We start from the raw sequence: 27,743 nt of genomic DNA on the forward strand, positions 1-27,743 counted from the left end.
CAAAGTCATCAACCCCGGCCAGAACCTGGTCTGATGTTGTTCGTCGCAGAGGTAAATCCAGCAGGAAATTTAAAGCTCCAGCACTCACTCCACCATCTGAAGTCTCACTGCATAATAAATATGATGTGTTGAGTCATATTAAAATGAATGATGATGAATGTAATGCAAGGATTTATCAAAATTCAAGAAATAGCCCTAAAACTCAGCCCAGGGCTAACCAGACCAGGAGGAGAGGCCAAAATCCCACAAACAGGAGGACTAGAGAAGCTATCGGCACCTCCACACAAAAACAAATAGACACAATTCTGATTGGGGACTCCATAACACAGCATGTCAGGATGGCAAAGACGGAAAATTTAACACTTTTTGATACATCAGTCAGGGAACTGACAGAGATGTTGCCGACCATTCTGTCTTCACATCCAGATGGTATGAAGATTATTGTCCACACAGGGTCTTTTGATATTCTGAGGAGGAAAATTGGCTCTGAGATCCTGAAAAAAGACTTTTCTCTGCTGTTGGAGAGACTGTGTCAGTTGGGAGCACACCATGTTTACATTTCAGGACCCATTCCTACAGCGGGTAAAGGAATTGAACTTTTCAGTAGGCTTCTTGGCCTGAACACATGGTTATCAAACGCATGTATCACCCATGGGATAAAGTTCATTGATAACTTCAATATCTTTTGGAACTGTAAGGAGCGATTCAGACCTGATGGTGTGCATCCAAATCTAACTGGATGCAGATTACTTGGTGCACACTTGCGTCATGCTGTTGGGACGGCAAACCCAAACATGAGTGTACAGATAAGAGCGAAGGACACAGCAGAGAAGCGATCAACTGCCAGCTCTCCCCCCTCACCAGACCCTCTTCTCCACATCACCCAAGGTCTTAAAAGGATGTCTCTATCCAGGTCTGAACCCCAGCGACCACCATCTACCAAGAAATACAGGGCTCCCCCCCCTCCCCCTCCTCATCCTCCTATTAGATCATCTGTCCTGACCGAGCAGGGCATGGGAGGAGGTTCCCAGAGCAGCAGAATTCACAACAAAGATAACATGCCATGATGCGTTCAGGGTCCTTGCTGTAGTTTTGCTACTACTGACAGCTGTTCTGAGATCAAGCCTGGACCCAGTAGGATTCCTGTGTTAGTTAGTAAAATAAGGAATCGAACACGGTCAGCTTGTGGGGTGAATCGATCTAATCTGTTAACTGTACCTTGTATAACTCAGAATACAACAGAGACCAGTGTAAACTTCATAAAGCTAGCTGTACTAAATGTTAGATCTCTGTCCAACAAGTCACTGTTAGTTAATGACTTCATCATTTCTCACAGTTTAGATTTTCTTTTTCTGACAGAAACATGGTTAACAGAAGACACAAGTGCTACAGTTCTTAATGAAACAGCACCCCCTCATTTTAGTTTCATGAATAAATGTCGAAACGGGAGGAAAGGGGGAGGAGAAGCTGCCTTATTTAAAGATTCATTCCAGTGTAAAGAAATGTCATTTGGTGATTTTACTTCTTTTGAATATCTTAGTTTTATTTTAAGGGGCATTCCTAAAATCCTATTTCTAATCATCTACAGACGTCCAGGACACTGTGTAAATTTTATTGATGAATTTTCTGAATTATTGTCGGTTATCTCTACTGATTTTAACCATTTCATCTTAACTGGGGATTTTAACATTCACATAGATAACATGACGGATGGTAATGTCAAGGAATTTTGTTCCATATTGGACATGTTTGGTTTGTGGCAACATGTTAAACAACCGACCCACATTCGAGGTCACATTCTGGACCTGGTTATTTCAAAGGGTGTTGATATTTCTTCTGTTGCGGTCACTGACTTGGCCTTGTCTGACCATTTTTGTATTTTGTTTGATTTACTGATCACTCAGAATGTTCAACCAACCTGCTTCTCCGTTAGGAAGAGGTACATTAATGAAAGAACAAGTGCTAAGTTTGTGGAGGCCATAGCTATGTTACCAACAACCAGTGCAGAGTCAGTTGATGGACTCCTGGATAATTTCAATCTGAAAATCTTGAATGTAATGGATGCTGTTGCACCGATAAGAATCAAGAGCAACTTGAGCAAACAGAAAACACCATGGAGAAACACCCCTGTGGTTACCAGCCTAAAAAGAGAATGCAGAAAAACTGAGCGGAAATGGCGGAAAAATAAACTTCAAATTTACTATGAGCTGTACAAACAAAGCCTGCGTAACTATAACAATGAGTTGTGCAAGGCCAGAGAGCTGCATTTATCTGAAATGATTAACAGGAATGTCAACAATTCTCGCACTCTGTTTGCTATGATTGAAAAACTTACAAATCCTCCTAAACAGATAAGCCCAGAGCTCCTTTCCACTGAGAAATGCAACCAATTTGCAAACTTTTTTAGCCAAAAAATTAAAACAATTAGGCAAAATATTAATTCCACACAGTCAAACAAGAAAATTAGTCTGTGTCTAAAACCCGGAAATAATTCTGATGTCATGTCACAATTTAAAATGGTGAATTTAAAAGTCCTACAAGAAACAGTTTGGCATTTGAAATCAACAACATGCACTCTGGACATGATACCATCCGACTTTTTAAAAACAGTTTTTACCTCAGTAGAAAGTGATCTCCTACTGATAGTTAACAGCTCACTGGCATCAGGCATTTTCCCAAGTCACTAAAGATAGCTGCTATTAAGCCACTCCTAAAGAAAAGGACTCTAGACGCCTCTATAATGAACAACTATAGACCTGTCTCTAACCTCTCTTTTATTTCCAAGATTATTGAAAAAGTTGTATTTCACCAGCTTCATGACTTTTTAAATGAAAGTGGAAATCTTGATAAATTTCAGTCCGGCTTCCGACCTCATCACAGCACTGAAACAGCTCTGGTCAAAGTGTTAAATGACATTAGGTTGAATACCGATTCTGGTCAAGTATCAGTCCTGGTTCTGTTGGATCTCAGTGCTGCGTTTGATACTGTAGATCACAGAATCCTGTTGCACAGGCTGGAAAACTGGGTTGGACTTTCTGGAGCGGTCCTTAACTGGTTCAGGTCCTATTTAGAAGGCCGGAGTTATTTTGTTACGATCGGCAGCTATGAATCCGAGCGAGTGGCCATGACTTGTGGAGTCCCCCAGGGGTCAGTCCTTGGACCTCTTCTGTTCAACTTGTATATGCTCCCTTTGGGTAAAATATTACAAAACTATAGCATTAGTTATCAAAGTTATGCAGATGATACACAACTTTATGTGTCTCTGTCACCAGATGACTGCAGTCCAATAGACTTAATGTGTCAGTGTCTGGAGCAAATAAACACCTGGATGAGGGAGAATTTCCTACAATTAAATGAAGATAAAACTGAGATTATTCTGTTTGGTAGCAAAGAGAAGAGGGTCAGCATTGGCAAACACCTGGAGACTCGGGCTCTTAAAATTACCAACCAAGTTCGTAACCTGGGAGTGTTGATAGACTCAGATCTGACTTTCAGCAGCCATATCAAAGCTGTTACTAAGAAGCTTTTTACCAGCTCAGAAACATCAACAGAATTAAAAGTTTAGTCTCCCAGAAAGACCAAGAGAAACTCATCCATGCATTCATCTCCAGTAGACTGGATTACTGTAATGGTCTTTTAACAGGACTTCCTAAAAAGAGCATTAAACATCTGCAGCTCATCCAGAACGCTGCTGCTAGAGTTTTAACCAGGACTAAGAGATCTGAACACATCACACCAGTTTTAAAATCTTTACACTGGCTTCCAGTCAGTCACAGAATAGATTTTAAAACCCTTCTGATCATTTACAAATCCCAGAATGGTTTAGGCCCAGAATACATCTGTGATATGTTCAGAGAATATAAACCTAGCAGAGCTCTTAGATCCAAAGACTCTGGTCAACTAGTCCAGGCCAGAGTCCAGACTAAACATGGAGAAGCAGCATTTAGCTGTTATGCTGCAAACAAATGGAACAAACTGCCAGTGGAGATTAAACTTTCCCCAAATGTAGACATTTTTAAATCCAGGTTAAAAACTTTTCTTTTCTCATGCGCCTATGCATGAAATCTGCACGGTAACTTTTTTTTTTTTAACTTATCTTGCTTTTAATCATTTTAATGTAATTTATTATTTTATTGTGATTATGTGTTGATTATGTGTTGATGCCTTTTACTATTCTAAATATCTGTAATGTCTTTGTTTTATGTAAAGCACTTTGAATTGTCCTGTACATGAAATGTGCTATACAAATAAACTGCCTTGCCTTGCCTTGCCTTTGTTTTAGATTTTTGGGATCTGGACCCCCCTGGGTCAGTAAAGAACTGACTTTGTGCCAAATAATTAGTTGTGAGATGTTCCACCAAGGGGCTTCAGCAATGCACTCTTCATCAAGATGCTGCTGGCATAATATACAAACTGATCAAATACTTTAATTAAATAAAAAACAAACAAACAGGCTAACAAAAGCTGAACAAAAGTTTCAACAATTGATGTTCTGTCTTTGCACTGTTTGTATTTATAAATGCAACTTCTATGAGTTGCAAGACAGTGCATTCTGTTTGTTTACATTTTAAACAGGATCCTGACTTTCTTAAAAATGGGGACTTGCATTTCTCCGATGAGCATGTTTTTATTTTGTTATTGACCTACCAAGCATACATACCAAGCTGACAAAATAGGAAATAAATGTAAGGGATCAACAATTTCAATTAGTGTATTTGTCTTTTATTGCATCTCATTTTGACTCACATGCAGGTGGGAGGGAGGATGATACCATCCATTATAAAAAAAAAAAGAAGAAATAGAAAGAAAAAAGAAACAGCCTTCATATGTATACTTAGCAAACATTACTTATCCACATACTTTTTGTTTGATGAGTCATAGTCATCTTTATTTTTCTTTTAACACATTGTTAATGCCACAATGGATTAAGATACAGTCAATTTTTTTAAAATAAATAATACACAGAAACAATCCAGCTTACACAAGTGCTTTACAGTGAGTCCCTACAATTTCAGGTGCAGCGCATAAGCAAATGTACTGCATCAGAAATGAGCCATAAAGAACTGAGGCCTCATTCAATCACACTTACTTCTATGTCCCTGTCATTGACTCCTCTTGTGGTGAGACCAACACAAGAAAAGAAGCCTTTTTTTAGAGCACTAAAATGCATCCCAGATTGACCTGTGTTGCATGCGATGATGCAGTATCACTCCACACCAGCAAAGGGCGCAACAAAACACACTCTGGGTAACACTTCCAGCCAATACCACTTCTTATTACTGAGAAGTATGTACAAAGAAAGAGGATAAATTTGTCTACTTGCCTTTTTTTTATCATTCAAGGTAACTAAAATATAGGATAATTTTTTCTCAGAATAAAGATTAAAGAAAATATGTGTTTAATTTAAAATAGTCCAAAATGCATATGTCAGTTTGACATACAGTACATAAATTTTTGCATGTTTTATACCATCCCTAAAAAAACATAAGGAAAAACTGAAACTGAACACTGTTCAAGTGCTCAATGATGAGTCCAGATTTCCAGTGCAAGTTGCATTATGGTACATTTGGAATTTGCCAAAAACTTGAAGTAAACAGGTGTGAGGATGAACGGCCAGGTAGATATGGGTACAACCAAGTCCTTGATGACATTAAACACAGCTCATATTAGATTGGACATTAGGGGTAGAAGAGTGGGAGTGGGTCGGCGGGGTAGGGGTGGGGGGAGGGGATGCCAGTGAAGTTACACCGAAAACAGTTCACATTTAACAACACAGTCCTTGTCTGGGAGATGCGCAAAGAAACCAATACATATCCACCATTCCAAGACCAGCTGATATGCCAAAATCCAGGATGAATCTAAATACACATTTACTGTTTTTTTTTTCTTTTCTGTTGTATATTAAGTAAAGTTTAACACTGAATTACACACACACCCACACACACTTTAACGGAATTTAGTTTTCTGTATCTAGGGTTCACATTCACAGTTGTGCTACAACATTAGTTAAGGAGGGCTTTTTTTTAAGGAGGAGTCAAGACTAGAAGGAGGTTAAAGGGCAAAGATAGAAGAGATGATGGCTGACTGGCTGAAGGGGTGGGAGGGGGGAGTGCAGACATCCACATCCACAGAGCTCCAGACACAAAGACAAACCTATAGAGGAGGGAGAGAAAATGAATTATGATTGTGGAATACTCCTAGTGAAAAAAAGGTTTAAACTAAATAAATTAAATTAGGAAATGTATACTGTATGTTGCAGAGGATTTTGTTTTGGAGCTTGTGGTCTATGTGCTTACACAAATCTATAAAATCAATAGCAAAATTCATGAAGATACATTTCAAAATGTGCAATGTCTTTCTATTTAGTTCAGAAAAGGCACATAGGGTGCTCGCAAGCATGCAAATGTTTTAACCTGAATAATTAGTTACAGTTATGATGAAATGGTACATTTACCTTGGGGTTTATAGGTCAGGCAGTCTACATGAAATCCTTGATATTTAGATCATCCAGAGCATTCCTGGGTGGTGGGGGCTTTCTGGGGCTCTGGGCCATTCCAGGAGACATCTGTGGGTACATGTTTTTTAACACTCACTCTCCTTTTCAATGTATAATATTGTTTAATCATATGAAATCCACTTAGGTGTGAATAATATTACCGGAGCTCCTGGGGTCACTCCGGGTGCAGGGAATCCTGGCCTGGCCATGGGCATCATTGGTGCTCCAGTGACTGGAGCCCCGGCCTTTTGTAGACAAAAATGGAGGGATAAAAAGAAAGTAAGGCAAAATGTCTGCCATCGAATGGATGTGTAAGGGTCACCTAAAGGGCTGATTGTCCATCAAGCTCCAGTAATGTCAAGACTGAACATTACTGGACAGGACCGGAGAGGTCATCTTACCATGGTGAAGCTAGGGTGAGTCCCCATAAAAGGAGCGACACCCATGGGTATGGTCTAAAGGTATGGAGGGGAGGGGATGGACAGGAGGAGTTGGGATGTTACTGTACCACATATAACACAGAGTCGATGAAACACAAACACATTAAAAAGGTGCAAAACACATTTGTGTTTTGTGGTAACACACAAATAATGTTGAAGACAACCACAACAACACTACAGACAAGAAACAGCACACAACAAAAACCCTTACTGTAACTATAAAGTCATATTCTTTATTAATACATGCATAAAAATTTAGAGGGCAGGGGAAGCTTGCAGCCTTCAGACTGAGTCTGCTGTTACCAAAAATGCAAGTACTGAAGGTTCTCAACTGAGAAGGGAGAACCACTTGGCTTCTCTGAACTGTCTCCATAGGGATTGAAAGATTATATATTTATTTAAGAGAGTAAGAAGTTGATTTGGCAATAACCTATTATTTGCCACTTCTTTACGCCAATAGAAATTCCAAATTATTGGCTACTTTCAATTGATATAGATACATGTCTTTGTTTGTTTGTATTTGCTATACAATGTAAAACATAACATCTTGTTTACTTGGATTCCTCACTGTCACATCCTCTGAGCTTAACTATTACACCTGGAACCTCTAGAGCCAGATGAAGGCAATGCTTTGAAATTGCTGCTACAGGTATGTTCAGTCTGCCATGCGGCTCCACTCCATGCTATAAGACACAGACAACATTTACCATGGGAGCACCCCAACTGGGGGGAGCTACCTGAGGGGCCGCTGGAGTTCCCATTGTGAGGTCTTAAATAAAGAGATAGAGAGACAAGTACTGCAAAATCACTGCTTTCATTAACATTGGTATTCATTTTTACTGGAAAATTAACTCAAAAGTTGAAAGAAAGGGACAAGGAAAGCATTTGTTTGACATTTTGGAGCATGTTCTGCTTTCTTTTACAAAGGTGAGTAGACTGAGGCTTCAATGAAGGTATGTTCAGTTCTGGTCCTCAAGGGCCGCGATCCTGCAGGTTTTAGTTGTTTCCTGCTTTAAAACACCTGACTTACTTGGACAGAACTTGACAACACACTGTTCAACAAATTCCTTTCATTTTAATCAAGTGTGGCAGAGCAGGGAACCATCTAAAATCTGCAGGACAATGGCTGTCGATGACGAGACAGCGATTAGTTTAGCTTAGCATACATATTCTTAATCTTTATTGAAAGAGTAACTGTAGTATGTATTTAATTTTCTACTTGAAAATATACAACTGTCATCTCGAAATGTCAAACAATTCCTCAGACAAAATCTAAGTTACTACTTACTACTAGCCATATTAGCCATGGAGGTGTCAGCATCACCCGCCTGAGGGGTCACAGTGGGCTTCATTACATCACCTAGACCATCAAATACTACAGCAGGGAGAGGCAGAATAAAGGAAGGAAGAGGACAAGGAAGGGAGATGTTAGCATCCTACAGCGCGAGCTATCCTCACACTCTATCATAACTCAGTAGCAGCCCTCCTCACTACAGGGGATTACCATGACAACCAATAGATGTCTCCATGACAACAGGAAAAGAGAAAAGAATTGGAATGTGGACTTATGTGGAGCAAAGGGATCATCACTACTAAATTGTGAAATGATCAAGTATTGTGTTTTCAGATAATGATAAGTTCTTCTTTGTGTGAAGATTTTCAAATACTGGTGTAATATTGTTGTAATAGTAATGGCAGACAATAGGAAATTTAATCTTTGCAGTATTACATAAGTATGTGGGATAAATATACACATAAATGAAACACAGACTGCCCACTTTGTGCCAGTAAAAATAGTGCTAAAAATGTAAACAGTGTAAAGAAAAGTATTTCAGTGTTTGTGGTCACATATTTATGGTTGCACAGAAATCGCAATGAGGATCAACAGCACTGCAGCTAGAATGAAGGTGTGTCACATGCTAAGGAAGAACTAAATAATGCCATTTCACACAGCTCTTTATAGCTATAAAACATCAATCTTTTGGTGGAGTGGACAGTGCAGCTGAGCTCACGTTGAACCACTGCAATGCAGTGCACTGTGGGAAATTAGTGTTAAAGAGCAACGAAACTCACCCAATCGAATGGCAGGAAGCAAGCAATGAGCCAGCCCAAGAGCCAGATGGAAAAAGAGAGCAGGGAAAATTGAAGCAGAGAAAGAGAGGATAGCAAAAAAATAAAAAAAAAGAAGAAGCATATTTGCCAAGGAGAGATAAAAAAAAAAAAATGCAGGTTTTAGAGATTTAAAGGAGCAAGTGACACAGAGACGATCAGAGGTTATTTAATGAATAGAAAGGGAAGGAAAAGAGTGTTAAGCCTTAAAGCAGTAATATTGCAGACCATAATATAATATGGAACTAGTGGTGAGAAATGAGATGACCAGGTACCCAGGTAAGCAGAGGTCTGTGTTGCCATGGTAACATTTGCATAGTTGAGAATGGCAGCAGAGAAAAATGAAGGAATTCCCCAACTAATGACCTGAGTGGTGGTATGCAAATGAGGGGATCCAATAATGATGTCAGCATGGCCATATATAGACACAATTTAAATCCAACAAATGCAGCAACTTTACGGACACCAAAGAAATAAACAACAAAGTGAAACTTACACTTCATTAAAACACCACTGTAGAGATTGTAAAAGGATAATGTAAATACCATGAAATACCATGTCCAAAGTGATACAGTGATGATAACTGAAGGACAATGATAATGCGTCACACAGCAATGAGACGTATATAGTTATATACAAGGACAAATTATGAGCCTGTGAGCCTGTCAGACCAGATTAAAAGCACCCAATCCTTACCAAAAGTATATAGCAGGTGAGTAACAACTCTCATGTGCTGCTGCTCTTTGAAGAAAAGTGCTATTGATTCTGGTTTAGTTCACTATGAGCATAAAGAGAGACAGACTCCTCTTGTCTCTGACCTTCTGCTACATCTACAGTGAGGTTTTTAAAACCATTTCACTATACAAGAAACTGTAGAAAATTCTCAAATAAAGTCAGAAATGCAAGTTCCTTTAGCTATTTATAATGACTCACAATGACTGTAATACAACAAAATGTTGTTGTCATGAAGTTAATGTGTGTGCAGCTTTAACATGCTGGAGAAAACAAAGGCTACCAGGGACTATCTATAGAAATCATCTCTATGTTTTTAGCTCTGATTAAAAACAAGATTTTTCTGGCTAGTTATGGTCTGCTTGCAGGCTGAATTAAAAATGTAAATGTTCCACACAAACACTGCAAATTATCATATGTACAATGCTTTGATAGAAGATATTGCTACATAATCAACATCTGGGTGAGATATAAACATCCATTTAGCATTTTTCTTAATCTTTAGTAAGGTCTAAATAAAATATAAATATAAAAAAGTAGACCTAAAAGACACCTATTAAAATTATTCTAAATTTTAATATATATTTCCATTTCAGTCACTGAATGGAAATATAGCAGTGAAATGATGGAAACATGTTGGCCTTCGGCAGTACACATGCAGATTTGTGTGTAAGGATTTACCTGACATCAGCTCAGCATCAGAGGCAGCAGGAGCTGCAGATGTGGCATCTCCTCCTGTGGACTCTGCAGCCGGTCAACCAAAACATGACCAAACCATTCCATGCCAGGTCATAAAAGGTTGAGCCGTTTCCATCGCAGCATAAGGGTAAAGAAGGGTAATAATCAGCCCTCGCCTTCAACACTAGTAATTCCAGACAGAATAGTTTGAGTTAGAAATGACAGCTGAAAATATGAACAAACAATCACAAGTTTTTTTCCAGCAAGTGTACATAGAAACAGCCTTTTCGATTGAAAACACATAATCACACTCTCACATATGCTTTAGAGTATCCTCAATCATTTTCAGGTACAAACATTTTAATTTAATCTCTGTTCAGAAACTAGTGTAAGAATTATAAATGGAGTAAACATTTTAGAAAAAAAAGTTTCACTTAGGCCAAAGTCATTACTTTCAGTTTACAAATAAATGGACTATTTCAACATGACCAAGCTTCATTTGAGGTCTCTGCTTGTTATACATCCCAAAGAAAATGTCTAAAAACATTATAAAAGGACAAGGGTAATGTTTCTATAAGTTTAAAGCCTGTATGTATGACCATGAAGGAAAAGAGATGAGAAGGATTTGCACCTTTCTCATCTTCTGTTATTTTAATAAACCAGAGAAACTGAGTGAGGGCAGGCAGTCATATTAGTTACCCACCACCAAACAGGCTCATGATGGCTCCTGTGTCAATTTTGGGTGGGGGTGCTGAGGAGAGGATGGGGGCAGGGGAGCTGAATACATCTGCTAGAGAAGGCAAAGGTGAAGGTGCTGTTTAGACCTCAACACACACTTGAACAAATGCACTCAAACTATGGACAGTGATTCATTATGATGCGCCATCAGTCATGGTTTTAATGCACGCAGGTCATGCAGGAAAAGAAAAGGGAGGTAAGAGTCAATTAGTAAATGTTTTAGACAGCTCAATAGCTTTTAGCTGATCCACGAAAAAGCAATCCATTCTCATCTTTTCTGTTCTCTGATCAAAGCCAAGAATAAAGCTTAAAGTTGAAGACAGTTAAACAGAATAGGAAAATAAGAACGCACACAAGATGGCAGACTGGGTGCAAATGGGTACCTTCTGAAAACAAATCTGCACTGGGAGAGGGATCCACTTTGGGGAAGCTTGAGTCTGGCATGGAGTCAAAAATATCTACAAACACATGCACGCCCAATAAAAAGGATTGGTAAAATGCTCAACCTTTAAAAATGTCAGTGAGGCTCATACATGGGAAAGTTGCAAACATATGCAAACAAATTCAATAAAAAGAGGTGTGAGTACAAGAGAGGAGATACAGGTTGCACCAGACCAAGGAGCTATATAGATGCATGTCAATAAGAAAAAAAAAGAGTGATATGAATACCAAACCACGAGCATCTTTAACATTTACCGCTGAAAAGGTCAGTCACAGGGCTGGTGGCATCTGACGCTGAAATGGTAGCAGTGGTAGTAATGGTGCTGGATGTGGAGGGGAAGAGCGGTGAAGGGGAGGGGGAGGGCTGGGGCACCACAGAGCTAAAACAAGCATCCTGGGAACTGTTATTCTCCACTGTCATCATGCCAAAAAGATCAAGGCCTGAAGATGCAGTGTTGGCACGGCCGTCTGAAGGTGCAAAAGGGTCTTTAAGGAAGATGTGGGTTCGGGGGTTGGGAAAGAAATGTGACAAATGGAAAAGAAGTGGAATGTTAGACACTGACATCAACACAAAACAGATGACTATGATGATTTAAACACTCGCTGAAGTTTGAAGCAATTTTAGATGTCAAGATTCTTATTATCAAAGAGACGTCAAATTGGTTGCTTCCAACTATGGCAGTCAGCCTTAAAGAAGGCTGACTGCAACAACGCTAACACATTATGTTCTTTTAAAGCATTCTCTTTGCACAGCACTGTTATGTATGTTTAATGTAAAAGAAATGCTAATGCTGCAACAGACATAAAAGAAGGAAAGAGGAATGGAAAAGCATAATGAAATGAATGATGGGAAACATGCAGAGCTTCAACACACGCCTGCTGTCAAGTAGAACAGTTATGGCTAAAAATAGCCACTTTGATGGGGGGAAAGGAAGGGAATCAGCTAAGGGCAAATAATAAACATAACTTTAAATCAACGAATCACGACAAACCTGTAAATGACAGACCATAGGTGTCTGCCCCCATGAAATAGAGTTCACTATTTTTCTTCTTCTCTGATAAGAAACTAGCCAAACCTTTCTTCATCTTTTACCATTCCAGACATTAACAACGAACAAAGATATTGCCTTGAAATGTGAACTCCTGATCAACTTAAGACCAGCAATGAATACACGCTTACACACAGATATAAGCTGTCTACATAACCTGTAGGAAACTTCTTTTAGAGGAGAATGTGTAAAACCCTGAAACACAAACACACTGAATCAAGGTAGCCATAGCTAAATAGAAATCCTATCTTCATGATTACATGCTTTAGTTTAATTCACAGCTAATTTGTCATAAGACAAAGGGGTGTATTTTAAGCCAAATCCTCATCTTTTCCATAAGTGGTATTGCTGGCTAATTTTGCAGTCAAAACAAACAGAGATCCAGTTCTTAAAAGCACAAACTAACTCAGTGGTTTGTTACAGTTTACACATGTATACCACTGACTTGAATACAATCACACTCACTCATTTGCACAAACAAATACACAGATTTTCAGTCACCCACCAGCTCCAGTGTTGGCAGCTGGGGTGGATGCAGCGGCAGCACCACCCTCTGTTGCTGCTGCAGAGGCCTCAGTAGCAGGAGCAGAAACAGGTGCTGCAAAGGTCTCTGAAGTTTACACAAACCCGGGATTGGAAATGGCAAGAAAAAGTTGAGGATAAAAAGATTGAAAGAGAGAACAAGTTAAGAAATACTAGAAGGAAAGTATCAAACGAGGATCATGTAATTGAGTAGAAAAAAGCAGCATTTGCTGCATTAAAGGGTTAAAAAAGCAGTAGCTTACAGCATCGTTATATGATATAGATGGCTGACAGGTGAAAAGACAAATGGAAACAGACAGGAGGCACTACAGCAAGGATTAATCTACTGCACAAAGAGCAAAATAAGCCAGCAATCTACGAGTGTTACAGCTGCCATCTGCGACTGTAGCCACGTGGTAGGGTTTGATAGAATTGCTTTTCACTGAGGTCAAAGAAAAGCATGTCCACCTATCAAACAAGATGCATGTGGAGAATGAGTGCAGCGGTATGTCAGCCAAATGGTGAGAGTGCAGAGAGTATTCCTGGAGGAATATTTAAATTAAATGTATGTGAGTAGAAGAAAGAAAATCAGATTGTACTTATAGGATACATCTACTTGGAACAGAGTAAAAAGAATTGTACTATTATTATAAGCTATTGTTATTTTTTTATCTTTTTTTTATTTAGTTAATTCATTCATTTTAGTAAGGGGAATTTCATCCCAAAAGTCCCAGATGAAAAAAAATAATTGTCCAACACAGTTTACAACAGGAACTTGCAGGCTTTTTGAGAGCAGGCTGCACCTTTCTGTGCTTTTAACTACTGAAATTACATAAGCAAAACCACATTTCTACACTTTTTTGTTTTGTTTTGGGTACAAAAATAAGTATAAATCCCAGATAGCTAACTATTAGTGGTCTTGAGTGGCAAAAGTGAAGCCTTTATTGTTGATGCATAAAGTGCTTTGGTGTAATTTTTTTTATGTTTACACTTAGTTTTGCAATCTTTTGCGCATAGCATTTAAAGCAAAATAGATAAGCTGGAGCAAAATACATTACAAACTGCACTGGTGGGTGTGGTAGGAGTAATGCTGGTGTTGTGTTCTTCATACATGCTCAACAGATTTGATACTTGTTCCTATTTCCTGTGGGAAAAGCATGTTTTAGGCATCCGAATGTGCTTGTGATAATTTTTCCCAGTAAAAAATACTGTATGCTCATGACCAACCGTTTGCTAAAGGATCAGTGGTGTGAAAACTATGTGACAAAGATGCAGGAAGTTACTCTTCTTTACAGCTTCTGGCTGTGATAATCAATGCAATGAATCTCTATGCCACATAAGAAATTCCCATATCTCACAAAACTCAAAGAAGGAGCCTGCTACAAGTTTCAACCTGAGGAAGTGCTTGGCATTACAGCGCTGCAGAAACTATCTTGGTTCTCTCCATTGTTTTTGTTGTTTTCGCTCACTCAGAACTGATTGAGGCCTAGAGTGTTGCAAAAAATTACATCTCTCTATAAAACTAATGGTTTTGAAAGAAATCAGAAAGGCTGGAAAGGTCTTGTTAAAAGGTACTGCAAGCCTGCAAGGTTCTGTCACTTAAAAAATATTTATCTTTTTCTTTTGTTCTGTGTTAGTTTTAATTATATCGTGTCACTTTTGATAACATTGATGTATAGTTACCACCCCCTCAACCTTCAGCCAATCAAATGCCCTCTCATTTATTTTGCATCAATCTTTTGCATTAACTCAACTAACGACTGTCACGGAATATCAAGAAGCATGATGTGCTGTTGACAAATTAGCAATGTAACATTTAATGTAGCATTGATGTTACAAATTGGACTTAACTGTGGACATCAAATTCAGAAAATTTTCCCAAAAAACCTACTAAATTAAGTACACATTTTGACTATTTGACATTTTGTCCTGTGCTGTATTATTTTCAGTTAAATATGGGGTTTTGTGTTTCTTTGTTGATCTTTAATTGCACAGCTTTTTAGTTTATTCTTTGTGGTTATTGGATAATTTTATCATTTTTATGGAATATATAGCTGAAGATGAGGGGGAGGGGCATCAATGCAGTAAGAAGCAACGTTTTGATGATTGCTTGCAGTGTACAAACAATATCGGTGCTGCCCACATACTGTGTGTGCTTGAGCATGCAGTCATCTGTGCTATCATGTTGTATAATGGCTTTAGGGTTGAGCTTTCCAGACTGATTCCTTCGTGGAGAATTTTCTGGAAGCCCACTGACCTCCCAACAGGTCCATATTGATGGCACCAGGAGAAGTGGCGGCTGCTGTGCTAGTGGGAGGAGCTAGAGAGACTCCGGGTTCTGCCGCTGCAGGAGTGGGCGTTGCCGCTGCAGGGGAGGGGGCAGGCTCTGCGGTGAGGGTGGGTTCAGATAGCAAAGAATCGCCCATTTCTGCCAATTGGGTGTTTGAAATTCCCAGAGAAAGGCAGAGAAATAAACCAAAAAGGAGGAACCAAAATGACCAGAGGTGTCACCGATGTGACAGTAAAGTAAAAAAAGCCAAAATCAAAGGTCCAATCAAATTAAAGCCATTTAAAACAATTTTGAATTTATCGACAAAACAAAGTCCACATTTTTAACAAATTATAGTCATAAAAGGATTCAACACCGCCCGTTTATAACCAATAAATAAAAAACAACCAACCAAAATAGCCCCCATTATAAACCAAAACAAGACAATGGAGTATGTGGAGGGAGGGGAGAGAAAAGGCAGAGAGAAACAAAGAGAGTACTCAGACTAAAGAGAAAAGTTCGATGAGACAAACAGGGAACTATCCATGTGACATTAGTCTTCTATAGGCTTTTCTAATGTTTAGAATTAAACAGTGATACTCTGTCCAGGTCACTTTGATTTTATGTTAGTGATGATTAGGAACTTTAGGGACATCAAGGCAACCTGGAAGATTATTTAGGACTACACTACTTTGGGTCAGAGCCTACAGGGGTAGTACAGTAAAGATGGAAGTGGTACTCACCTGACCCAAGAAGATCTATGGAAGCAGAATATCAGAGAAAAGAAAAGTCAAATAGTTTCTCAGCATTTTAAAGGTAACATCAGTCAGAAGATGGATGATGTTTATAAAGGTAAATAGATAGATTTGACTGGAAGGAGTCATTTACCCCCCCAAGATGTTGGAGCAGCTGATGGTGCTGAAGGACCAGAGGAGGACAGAGGATCCAGGTCCAACAGAGAACTAGAGTATGAACACAGACAGGTTTTTTATTTTATTTTATATTATATATATACATATATATATATATATATTTATACCAGCACACAATTTAAAGTGCTTCAACTCTTTTAGTATTATGCAATTCATTCTATTTTTTTTTTTTTTTTTTTTGGCTTAATCAGAATCATGGACATCATGAACACATAAAGACAGAAGTGAAGAAACTGAGAACTTACTCTTCAGCTGGTTCAGGAGCAGCTGAAGCTGCTGCACTGGCGGCACCGTCTCCAGGAGGAGGCTGCAGTGTGGGAACAGCATTTGAAGATTTGGCAGGAGTTGACGTTGGAGACACGTTGTTTGTTGGTGACCCCTGGAAGACAGATGGAGATCACTTTTAGTGTTGCATCAGACAGAAAGAGCACAGTGGAAAGTAAGCACAATTTAATATCCGCTTCTTACCTTTGTTGGAGACCTAAAAGTAGAAGAGAGGGAGGGTTGTCAGTGACTTGCTTTAAATTAGCAGTGTTACTGGACTCAGACTTTATTTAAGATTGATCATTTTCCTCAGGAGATCAAACAAATACCTAATAAACAGTTGATGTCATCACATGTGATCATATGAAGGGTTAATTTCCAAAGTGACATGCTGTACTGTAGGTTAAATATGTGTACTGTGCAAGAAAAACAAGACTGGACAAACACTTATTTCTACTAATTATCTTCACTTGGGAAAAAACGCTTCACATATGGATTCACATTGGATATGATAGGACACATGTGGCTTACTAGCTATCCAAACATGTGTCCCTATCAAAAGTCACACAAGAAATCACATCACCAATACACACATTTCCACATGTGAATTAAGATGATTTAGAAATGAATATGCATAATGTGCACCTATATAATTCACATGTGAATAATGTGTAAGATTATCTTGGGCCTGGGTTGTGTGACAGCAAATACATCTAGTCAATTAATAAAATCCAAACAAAAGATGTGGCATATGCTCACCCTTCACTGGTGTTTCCAAATCAACATAAAGGAGAATAGAAGAGAGGAGGGGTTAAGGGAAATGACATTAATAGCTGTTTTTCCTGCTTCATTCATGTTCACATATTGTAGAAAATTGCAAATCCATATTTAATTTTAATTTTTTTTTTAATTTAATTCTATTTAATTGTATTTAATTTATTTATATAAAGTAGTATGTTAATTTAAGTTGCAGTTGCCCGTCTTACTTTAGCTCCTAGCAATGTAACATTAAATGTAGCATTGATGTTACCCGTTGGGCAGTACTATAGCCATCAAATTCAAAAATAAAATCCAAACAAATGATGTGACATATGCTCACCCTTCACTGGTGTTTCCAAATCAACATAAAAGGAGAATAGAAGAGAAGAGGGGTTAAGGGAAATGACAGAAATAGCTATTTTTCCTGTTTCATTCGTGTTTACATATTGTGGAAAATTACAAATCCAAGTATTTAATTTAATTTAATTTAATTTAATTTAATTTAGAATCTCTGTATTATATGTTTTTAGAAGCCCGATCTCATGACAGAATATGTAATATTGATGTTGGTACACATCAAAAAACACTGAATTTTTCTTGATATAAGCTCAAAATATTCAGAAATCCTATGTCTTTCTGACTGTACCTGATAGAGATAAAGCTTAAGTTTTAATTTGTCAACATGACAATGTCCCAATGTCCTTCCTATGTGTCACTAGTGTTAAATTGGCTGCAAACACTCATAACCTAATGGACTAACATGCAAAAAATCATTGCCCCTGATGCTCATCCTGCACAGTGTTTTCCACGGTCACCATAGTTTGATTCTTCCTTTCCACTTGCAATTCAATAGATTTATATTGTGCTCTTGGGATCAAGAAATAAAAGTACATGGTTAGGGTTTGATTTAAGACACATGGTTATGTCTAAATATCCAAATCTGCATTCTTTGTTAACACATTTCTGAACGCTGCCCGACAGACAATAACAGTCCTGGGATAAATCATAATTTCACAATTTACAACTTATACGTTTAGAAGCATTTGCAATAGTACTGGGCTGTTTGAGGTGAAGCTTAGTTTAATATGTTTTTTTTGGTTAAAAAAAAAAAAGAAGAAGAAAATAAGGGAGACAACTTATAAAACTTGAACCAGAGGGAGAGGGGAGTTTCTCAGATCTCTGCTCTGTTTGCTTTGGTTTTTATATAATCCCAATCCTTGTGCTCAAAAAATGAAAATATCTTTCTCAAGCACTGACTTACCCCTTCTTTCCACCTTTTACATCCTCCAGACCGTTCATATGTGTTTCCAGAGACTCCAGGATACTGCTGGGAGCCTAACACAAAAAGAAAAAAAAGTCAAAACTGAGTCACCAAGAAAAAGATTTTCCCGAACCTCTAACTTCTTATTAAACCCAAAGCTTTCTCACCCCACACTGCAAATACACAATCATGCTCATTGGTTTTATCAGATCAAATTATAGGCTCAACATGCTAACACTTCATCCTGTAGTTAAACAGGCACTCAGCAAGGGCACCCTTTGATTCTGTGGTTACCGGGTCCTCGCCTGGTTTAAAGGGGCAGTCTTCATCATCTGAATCAGCTAGATCCACCACAACCCCCGGGTGGAGACACTGAGTGAGGAGACGGTGGCGGATGAGACGTGAGATTCTGTGTATGCATGTGTGTGTGTGTGTGTGTGTGTGTTTGTGTGTTTGTGTGGGAGGGATTGATGCCATTTATGTGCCTCATTTTCTGAATCCCATATCTTCCATGAAATTAAACAATTACCCACGAGCTGCCATGAAATGTAACTTACATAGTTGATGTCAGGAATGTCGTTTTTGTCCACTCCAACTGTCTGTTAAGGTAAAACATAATAAAACCAACTTTTTTACAACTCAGACACTCAATGAAACTCAATAAATGATGTTGAAGAGCAAAGTTTATACCTACCTCAGCCAGCTTCATGAATTCCCCAATTTTTGTCACTCTGGTCAGGAACCTCTTATAAATCTCCAAGGCCTCCTTACATTCATTCTTTTTCATCTTGAAAAATTTCTCTGTGTATAAATAAGGGTTTGAGAACTCAGAAACATGCTAATTTACATTTTTTTTTTTTTTACCTATAACTGCTGTACTGATTGTTTGGAAACTACTGACCTAATAGGTTGATGATTCCATCATTGTAGGAAGCAAACAGTTTGACCAGGTCCTTGAAGAGAAGCATGAATGCAGCATTGATGATCCCATTGTTCAGCTCCTTGGGATGAACCTGAGAGGACACAGGTAGGTAAAATGAGGGTCAAATATTAAAAACAAAAACTTGGGAGAAAAAAAAAGTAAATAAATCAAAGCCGCACATCAAACTCCAGGAGTGTATCAATCTGAGTCTGCAGAACTGGCATTCCTTTCAGCAGCTTCTCAGTGGTCATGGTTCTCATCACTCCCTCAGCCCTGCATGCAACACAGATAACATTTTATACAGAAGGACAGCACAAGTAAACACATTAAAATTGCACTTAAAAAAAAGCGAGACTATATGGAATGACAGACGAGGCATGTGACTGCATGACTTCTGATTTTATCATACCCTTTCTTGACTCTGGTAAAGTCAAAAGCCATCTGGCGGTAAGCGAAGGCTTTCTCATTTAGGTACCGTCCATACCGCCGGATGAACGTAGACATATCGTAGCCTAAACAGAGAAAGAGAGCGAGATTAAAACCAGGAAAATATGACAGTCTTCATTATTTTTGCCTTTTATCTTTAGAAATAAACCCCCTCAAATGTATTGCTGTTTATTTTTTCAATATTAACATATTGGCTAGGGAGGGCTGGTGGTTTTGTATTATTAAGTTTAGACTTATATGTATAAATGTACCCATGAATGAACATGAAAACACATTAATATACTTTATGGAGCAATAAAATTCATTAACAAAAAATAAGACATTATGGTGAAATGTTCGAACACTGGACAGATTAGACAATTAAACAACTTTTTTGCACATATGTATGTGTTTGTATTTGTTTGTGTGTGCATAGGTGTTGCACACTGCAAGTCTTCATGAAAATCCTTCTTGTTTTATTTATTTTGTAGCATCTAGTACATTTATATTTGTACAGCATCAATATTCTATTCATACCATGAGAGCCGGTTTTGTCAATGAAATTGCTGAGGTTGAACAAGGAGGTCCTGGAAGCCAGATACTGAATGAACCTCTGAGAAAGAAAAGCACTGTTAACAGTTCTGTAAGAGCAACATTATATCCACACACTTTTCCAACGTTTAAATTTTGCAGCTTTTTTAAAGTAATATGCCCACATGACACAAACTGCATTTTGGCAGTTATGGTCAAAACCTCTGTTTATCTGTGAAACATTAGCCTCATGAAAGCGACCACAAACTGGCCTCAAAAGACCATTTTCAGCTCTCTTATGTGGTAACTCATACACTATCCATTAGAACATGGTTATCGTTTATTATGACAAAGTAAAAGTCCCCAATTCTCCTTTATTTTATGATGGGAAATGTAAGTGGGTATTTTGCTGTATCTGTAACTGCATGGCGCTCACTAACCTCGTTGCCGTGGACACACATGTGATGAGTAGTAACGAGGGCCTTGAAGACAACCACCCAGCTGGCATTGGTAGCTCGCTCAAACAGTGTGTCAGCCATTTGAGGGATGTTCACGTTGGTGGTATTGGTGGCTGACACCAGATCTGCAACACAGCCACAAAGATACTGAGATGTTTTAATCTGTCAAAGCTTCTCTTTCATTTAGTACCATGTAACACCTGCTCAGATAGCATGCCTTAAAAGGGATACTTTTTTTTATCCCGAGAAAAATCTCTGTACAGCTTGCTGCTTTGATTTAATGGCTCTAATTAAACTTTGATAAAGTGAAAAAAAGCTACGTGTTTGCAGCAGAGCTGCTCTAGACGCCCATGAGAATATTAAGCCAAGAAGAAGACCTGATGCACATACAAAATAATATTGGCACAAGAGCCCTCACACACTTTCACACAAATATTAAGGCGCACATACACTGACAATGCAGAGAAAGAGAGAAAAATGCTTCGTCATCTCCTCTTCTGGTTATCACATCCCTGGTTGACACTGAGACAGACTGAGATGTCTCCAACAGTGAAGTGTTCAGACTGCTGTGTAAATACAAAATGTGTTTGTATTTTCAGCCAGCAAACAGGAAAATATCATGTTTGGGCTTAAAATACAGCTTTTCAAAACCAAGCAATCAACACGTGATAAGTTTGGGAATAGGACCTAGTTCTTTTGGTTTAGTGTTAATATACTACATAACCATTGGTTAAGAAACTGTGTAAAATACCAACATTATAAAAAGGAAACTGGGCTGGTTTTGTGTCATTCAAACCCAGTTTAAGAAATATAATACAAAAGTCATGTTTTGCTGAGTGAGATCAATTATTGTCAGTTATGTTACTGTAATTCAAGAACTGCAACGCAAAAATAAAGTTTCACAAACACAAGTGTGAGGTGTGACTGTCATCTATAATAACATTTTTGCTCTGCAATCAAATAGATTTTGTTAAATGAAGCAACTGTGAGATTTCCTTCCACCTTATGCATGTTCTTTAACCATTCTTACCAGAAATGATTTAATTTTTTTTTTTATTATGATCATCTATGTGATTTTATATGTTCTTTGCTCGATTTAATAAGTTTTTGGGTTATTTTGTCCTGAGACTAAAAGAGCCAGACATACCCATAGAAACAGATCCAATCAAAGCAAGCACACTGATGTCTAATAGTTTTCTAAATTAAGCATATTTTAGGGTGCTGGTCAAGATAAAATACTACATAAAGTATAAATTTATTTTTGGTTTGTCTTGCTGACAGTTAGATCTGAATACAGTAGGAAAGGTAGGACTGTGTCCTTACAGACAGATAGTGCATAAACTATTGGCAGGCATCAGCGCTAATGGAAAAAAGGAAGGCCGTTACACTCAATAAACCTTGAATTGCCTCAATTAGGTGCTCCATAGTAAGTTCAACCAGAACAAAAATACAGCAAGGTGATAAGAGAAGCATGAATAGAAGGAGCAAAGAGAAAAGTAGGGAGTCAGGTGAGTGTGCTAGAAAAGAAGAGACATGAGAGATAGAGCAGTGAAGCTGTTTGAGGTTGCAACATGGCAGCAGGTTGGATGAGGGGGTTGGGGGTTTCTACAGTTAGGGCATGTAAACAGATTAATACTAATCACTGATCCTAGTCTTTCTGTGGTGGATGTCTTACTGCCCACCCCCATCACAGCACACATTCACACCTCACACAACCTGTTCAAACACATTGCACTTATCAGCTTTTTGTTGCAGACTGTAGGGCATTAGATAGTAATGAAAAACTCCCCCTGGCACGAACTGGACAGAAAAATACCAGTTAAAATGATCGAAATGAAGATAAATGATTAACTGATTTAAAACTATGTGAATATTTTACTGTTTTTACATTGATGGTGTAATCTCAGAACTTCTTCAGATGTTTTTGAAGATAATTAGACTTCAATCCGTCTGTGCAGTTTGACCAGATGGTAACAGCCACACAGTAACTGTGCTAATGAAGCCTGATGTTTTTATGTTTAATAAAGGCTGCAGCAACGTTTGTCCTTTTATTTCACCGTCTGCTTCTCTATGACATCTCTCTCTCCCACGTTGGGCTTCTGTATTCTCCAGGAATTTTTTCTTTCTTATTTTGATCTTTTTATCCTTTTTCGCTGTGTTTGATTATATTTCCTTTTCCTAAAATCCCCTGCAGCATTTTTAAATGGCACACATACACAGACATGCTGAAATGTGATTATATAACATTATCATGACACAGGCAACACTACAAGCCAATATATTTACTAGCATCATGAATGCAGAACCATCCCCAGCTCTAAGCAAATGTGTGTGTGGGTCTGTAATTTTATCTTTCTACAAGTGTTAAAAGTTTTTGCCAGATGGGCCGTATCGTGGGCTATAATCCATGCTATCTGTTGTGGTATCATCACCTGAAACGAACACACACATACAACATGTGTGCGTAATGAGGATTGGCAGAGCTAAATAAAGACTCTTATGGTAATCCACAGCCTAGAGCAGGACACAAAGAGTGAACTGTGGGACTTCATGCTGTGCAAGTGTGTGTCTATTTTTTCTACTTTGTGACTGAGTCTGACCAAAACAGTTGTGTTGTACAGTTACACAACCAACCACTCTCCAGAAAAGTCCAGATAAAGGTATTCACAGCACACTTGTCTATATTGTGTACATTTAAATTGTGTTTTTGGGTCCGCCTCAAAAGATCAGACTCACAGGGATTATTTATATTTCCATTTCATGAATTTTAGGACAGAGCTGTGATGTCAAACGCTGCACCCATTTGAACAAAACAGGATAGTTTGCAATTTGGGGTGGTAAACTAAGAGATGAAAGAGATTTAATCAGGATAAAAATCCACTAACTAGCTCTTTTAATGCTTAGTAAGGTTACCTTATGGACACTAAAGACCTCAGCTAGTTAGTGTCCACTGCTAGAAAACCCACAAGTATATTAAAAAATAAACATGCAACAGCAATTTCTTCTTTTTCAATGAAGTGAATGATATGTAACCTGTTAATAACTGATGTTACTAAATATATGTGCACAGCCAACCATGCTGTAAGCAATCCGGGAACCCATTAGCTATAGTTTAATGTCCTCACCTCTGGAAGTAACACAATATTTCTGGATATCTGATAAAGCCCGTAGATATGAGAATAACAGTTTAATGGATACCCAGGTCATGACATTGTGTTTGGTGTATTAGCCACTTAGTTTGTTTGAAAGCAGATTAATTTTTTTAAAAGATGCCAAATCATCTTTAAATGGCTGCTGCTTCTTTTGAGAATCACTTTCAGCCTGTGTTTAATGTCTTTTGAACACTGGAAAATTAAAACCTGGACACAAAACTTTGTCCTAAGCTTATTCGTATGTAAAAATTGTTTGTAGAAATTATGTATGCTTTCCAAGTAAAAGATCATAAACACAACAACTGTACATACATATTCAAACTAAAGATGCCATAAAAAAAGTATTAAAAAATGTTGCATAATGAATTTAAAGGTTTTCTTTTTGTGAACTCACACATAAAACCACTCATTATAACATACTTTTCTTTACCTAGCGTATTTCAGGCACAACCTTATGTTAACTCAGATCAACTGCCTTGAATGAATTTAACATGTTTACTAGAAATTTGCAACATGTGCCCTCCAGAGTCTCTTTTACTATATTTGCTATATCTAATAATGCCAAGTTAAGGAGACACAACTTTGATATGAGTTTCATTCCTGAACCAACGTCCTTGTTATATGATAAATTAAACATAGCTGATAAAGCTCAAGCGGCAAACAGATGTTTTTGCTCCATACAGGAGAAATTCCTGCATGTGTACAACATTTGTTATCATTATTTTGCAGTTGAATTCTGCATCTACATGTACTTGCAATTGCAAAAAAAGAAAAAGAAAAAAAAACATTTAAACACAAGATCAGAGTGGTTATTTGCCACTAAGCCACCATTGTGTATCATTGTTATTGTGTCTTCAATAAGATGGCAAGTATATAATTTGCCTTCTTCCTCCTCAAAGTCCCCCTCTGTCATTACAGTAGCATAACCTGACACTCTCAATCTGTTGCCATTATAACTACACTGCATGAACACCACTGACAACATGGCATGCATGTTCATCCTAAGAGTCACTGCACATATGTCAAATAGCAATAACCAGATAGCTCTTTGATTATATACTGCAATGCAAATCAGTAACTATAACCCATGGCACATTTTAGTTTGGATTTTTCAGTTCTAAGTCAATTATCTTACTATGCTTGCAGTAACCTATTTTAGTTATTAGTAGTTACTTTCACTCTGTTATTTTGAACCTTTAAGTTGGTCCTAATGGTCCTAGAGGGACTATTTGTGTTTGTTTTGAGGTGAGAAATTTGTGTCAGCTGAGACTGCAAAAGAAGCACAGTGGCCTACATACAAGATGCCTGTTGAATTGCCCTAGAAATAGACATAGCATAACCTCATCAATTAAAAATGTAATGAAAAGTATTTTTATGTTGCTTCATTGTGTTAAAAAATCAAATAAGATAAGGTTTGTAGCAACATCAAAATATCCACAGAGATGGAAAAAACAGTAGTCTATATATGACAGTTAAACAGCAATGCAAGTCCAATTTTTTCAGTTTGAAAGATAAAGACAGACAAGAAACAGAGAGAGACAACAAAAATGAGGAACCAATGGTCTCTGCATTCTAGCTTTAGCCTTATCACCTTTGGCTGTGTAAATAATGCAAGGCAGCCATTGGCTCATTATTAAATTATTCAGCAGGGGAGCAGATCACAAGATATAAGGTCCTGGTACAAGATGCAGGAGGACCAGACGTGTCCAGTAATGAAAGAATGAAACAGAGGGACACACATGGAGGAGCAATGCAGAGTCAACCAGATCTCCAGTCATCTGTATGCAGTGCCACACTACTGCTTTGGTTTGACTCAGTATTTGTAGTGGATCACAGTGACTAATCATGATTTGTCATAAAGTGGCTTCTGCAGTCATCTCTAGATGTGTGAATAAAGCTGTGATGGGTTCATTCAGATGTGACTTTACAGTCCTATACTGACCCAAACTTGCTAAGAAACAAGAGTGCATGTTGCTCTGAGAGCATCCTAGCATGATACTTTTACATTTTGTTTAGTAAAGGTTCACAGTTTTTACAGTTTTAAAAGCCTTCATTGCCTGTGTTGGGGTCTGTTTCAGTGTGAAGTTTGGTTAAAGTGATTTTACAGGAAAATAAGATCATCTTGATTGTCAGTCTGTCTTAAATTAGTGCCTCTTCTCCCACCCTGTGGCCCTCTCCTGCTCTCCCTTTCTAGTGTGGGGTTTAAATCATCCTCCCTGACACAAAAGGTCATCAAAGGGGTCATCACCATGGTTTCATTATTTCTTCGTGGCACCACACCCAATTAAGATAAAGAAATTAAATAATTGCTCATAATGGTTTGTGAAGGCCTGTGGCTCATGTGTATAAGCACGCTAGAGCCTAACGTCCTTCAAAGCTACTATATGCATCAGTAAACGAGGGAAAATGACTACACTTACATTCCAGGTGCTTTTTCTTGGGCGCCATCACTTCATGAGTGGTGGCTTTGCAGACAGCCCGGGCCATATCTGATCCCGTTAGCTGGTACTGCGCAGCGGCGATGCGATCCGTGAGCGTTTGCCCCGACATTTTCTCTCCGTTGAATCGACCACCTTAGGATTTTATTTCACCACGGGTCGAAATAAAGAAAATATAGGCTATGTATTAGAATATAACCCAGCGGCTTCCCGTCGGTTCAGTAAGATGAAATCCTGTGCTTTCCTCCTCCCGACTGAAAGGCCTGTGACCTGTGTGGGCGGAAAAAGACAAACAAAACGTACTCAAACCATCATATAATGTTATTTTCGCATTGAATTGCGAGGTCACGTTAATAACGTGCGCTTTTACATGCGTAGACTTACGCGAGGCTTAAAATTCCCCACAGCTCGTCCCGTTAGGTTTCGACCGTTCAGTTCAGCACCTTGGACAGCTAAAGCCACTCGGTTATGTAACACTTAGCGGGCAATGAAAGCTATTTCCTCACCCAGTAGCAATTATTGTAAAAGAGACAGATAGGCCGATGAAAAATGTTACACGATCAAAACCTCTCTAATCGCAAAAAAATGATTGTGAGAAATTAAATAATGCAAATCAGCACTACTCAAAACGGGACATCAGGTTTGACCGCCTTTCCTCCCGCCTCGGTGCTTCGGGATAAAAGAGCTTTGAAAATAAGCGGAAAACCCGCAGTGTCTTTTTCTTCTTCGGCTGTCAGACACGGAGGTTTCGTCCTCTTTTTATGTGTCCGTCGCCTCCGCTGCTGTGGTCTTTCCCTCAGACCGATAGAAAATGTGTACCGCTCCCGGTGGTAACACTGCGCTGCGCACGACGCACTGGAACAGGAAAAAACAGACGGGAATTTCCTTCTTGCCTCTGGATTGTTTATTTATTAGACCTGTATAGACTCTTCTTCCTCACAGGGCTCGCGGTAACTGTTGGATGACACAATCACACAATTCGTCAACTCACAAATATTTCAAGACAATCTTAAAGATGTGTCTACGTGGGGTCACTAGCTGTTATTATATGCACCAAAGGGTTAATATAAGAGCGTGACTATGGTTTGTAGCTGCTGCATGAAGGCAATGCATCAACTAGGTCTGC

The 27,743-nt window shown here is 38.4% G+C and overlaps 2 protein-coding genes across 8 annotated transcripts; both read right to left on the reverse strand.

Moving 5' to 3' along the window:
- Positions 1-4,709: 4,709 nt before the first annotated feature.
- On the reverse strand, positions 4,710-27,658 carry snap91b (synaptosome associated protein 91b). 7 transcript variants are annotated; one of them, XM_041976340.1, is made up of 24 exons: positions 27,002-27,655; positions 26,600-26,887; positions 21,010-21,152; positions 20,576-20,651; positions 20,022-20,124; positions 19,792-19,885; positions 19,592-19,703; positions 19,385-19,491; positions 19,248-19,289; positions 18,691-18,764; positions 17,770-17,775; positions 17,430-17,435; positions 16,875-16,887; positions 16,652-16,785; positions 16,363-16,436; positions 16,218-16,232; positions 15,463-15,633; positions 13,189-13,293; positions 10,459-10,521; positions 8,225-8,296; positions 7,644-7,705; positions 6,658-6,741; positions 6,455-6,565; positions 4,710-6,153 (listed from the first exon to the last, which is right to left on the reverse strand). In XM_041976340.1, the coding sequence occupies exons 2-23, from the start codon at positions 26,727-26,729 to the stop codon at positions 6,479-6,481; spliced, it is 1,773 nt and encodes a 590-aa protein (XP_041832274.1). In that variant the 5' UTR covers positions 26,730-26,887; positions 27,002-27,655; the 3' UTR covers positions 4,710-6,153; positions 6,455-6,478. The 7 variants fall into 7 exon arrangements, 6 of the variants coding, with proteins under 6 accessions (XP_041832274.1, XP_041832275.1, XP_041832271.1 ...); XM_041976341.1 differs by having other exon boundaries at positions 7,674-7,705; positions 8,225-8,311; XM_041976337.1 differs by having other exon boundaries at positions 8,225-8,311.
- On the reverse strand, positions 10,528-13,174 carry LOC121633973 (clathrin coat assembly protein AP180). The gene is made up of 3 exons (XM_041976343.1): positions 11,890-13,174; positions 11,577-11,651; positions 10,528-11,245 (listed from the first exon to the last, which is right to left on the reverse strand). Exons 1-3 carry the CDS (start codon positions 12,197-12,199, stop codon positions 11,151-11,153), a joined length of 480 nt encoding a protein of 159 aa, XP_041832277.1. The 5' UTR covers positions 12,200-13,174; the 3' UTR covers positions 10,528-11,150.
- Positions 27,659-27,743: the final 85 nt, after the last annotated feature.

This window comes from Melanotaenia boesemani, chromosome 22 (genome assembly GCF_017639745.1).
Source record: "Melanotaenia boesemani isolate fMelBoe1 chromosome 22, fMelBoe1.pri, whole genome shotgun sequence".
Lineage (NCBI taxonomy): Eukaryota > Metazoa > Chordata > Actinopteri > Atheriniformes > Melanotaeniidae > Melanotaenia > Melanotaenia boesemani.

What these genes read in the sequence shown, in the direction of transcription:
- LOC121633973 (XM_041976343.1), bottom strand. Translation starts at nt 12,199, where the DNA reads ATGTCAGTGTCTAACATTCCACTTCTTTTCCATTTGTCACATTTCTTT. An exon ending in TGTGACTGACCTTTTCAGCG is followed by an intron (nt 11,652 to 11,889) that starts GTAAATGTTAAA and finishes ATGTGTTTGTAG; the next exon opens with ATATTTTTGACTCCATGCCA. An exon ending in TGCAGATTTGTTTTCAGAAG is followed by an intron (nt 11,246 to 11,576) that starts GTACCCATTTGC and finishes TGCCTTCTCTAG; the next exon opens with CAGATGTATTCAGCTCCCCT.
- snap91b (XM_041976337.1), bottom strand. Translation starts at nt 26,729, where the DNA reads ATGTCGGGGCAAACGCTCACGGATCGCATCGCCGCTGCGCAGTACCAG. An exon ending in CAATATGGACCTGTTGGGAG is followed by an intron (nt 13,294 to 15,462) that starts GTCAGTGGGCTT and finishes TGTAAACTTCAG; the next exon opens with AGACCTTTGCAGCACCTGTT. An exon ending in GAGTGACCCCAGGAGCTCCG is followed by an intron (nt 6,566 to 6,657) that starts GTAATATTATTC and finishes ATGTACCCACAG; the next exon opens with ATGTCTCCTGGAATGGCCCA.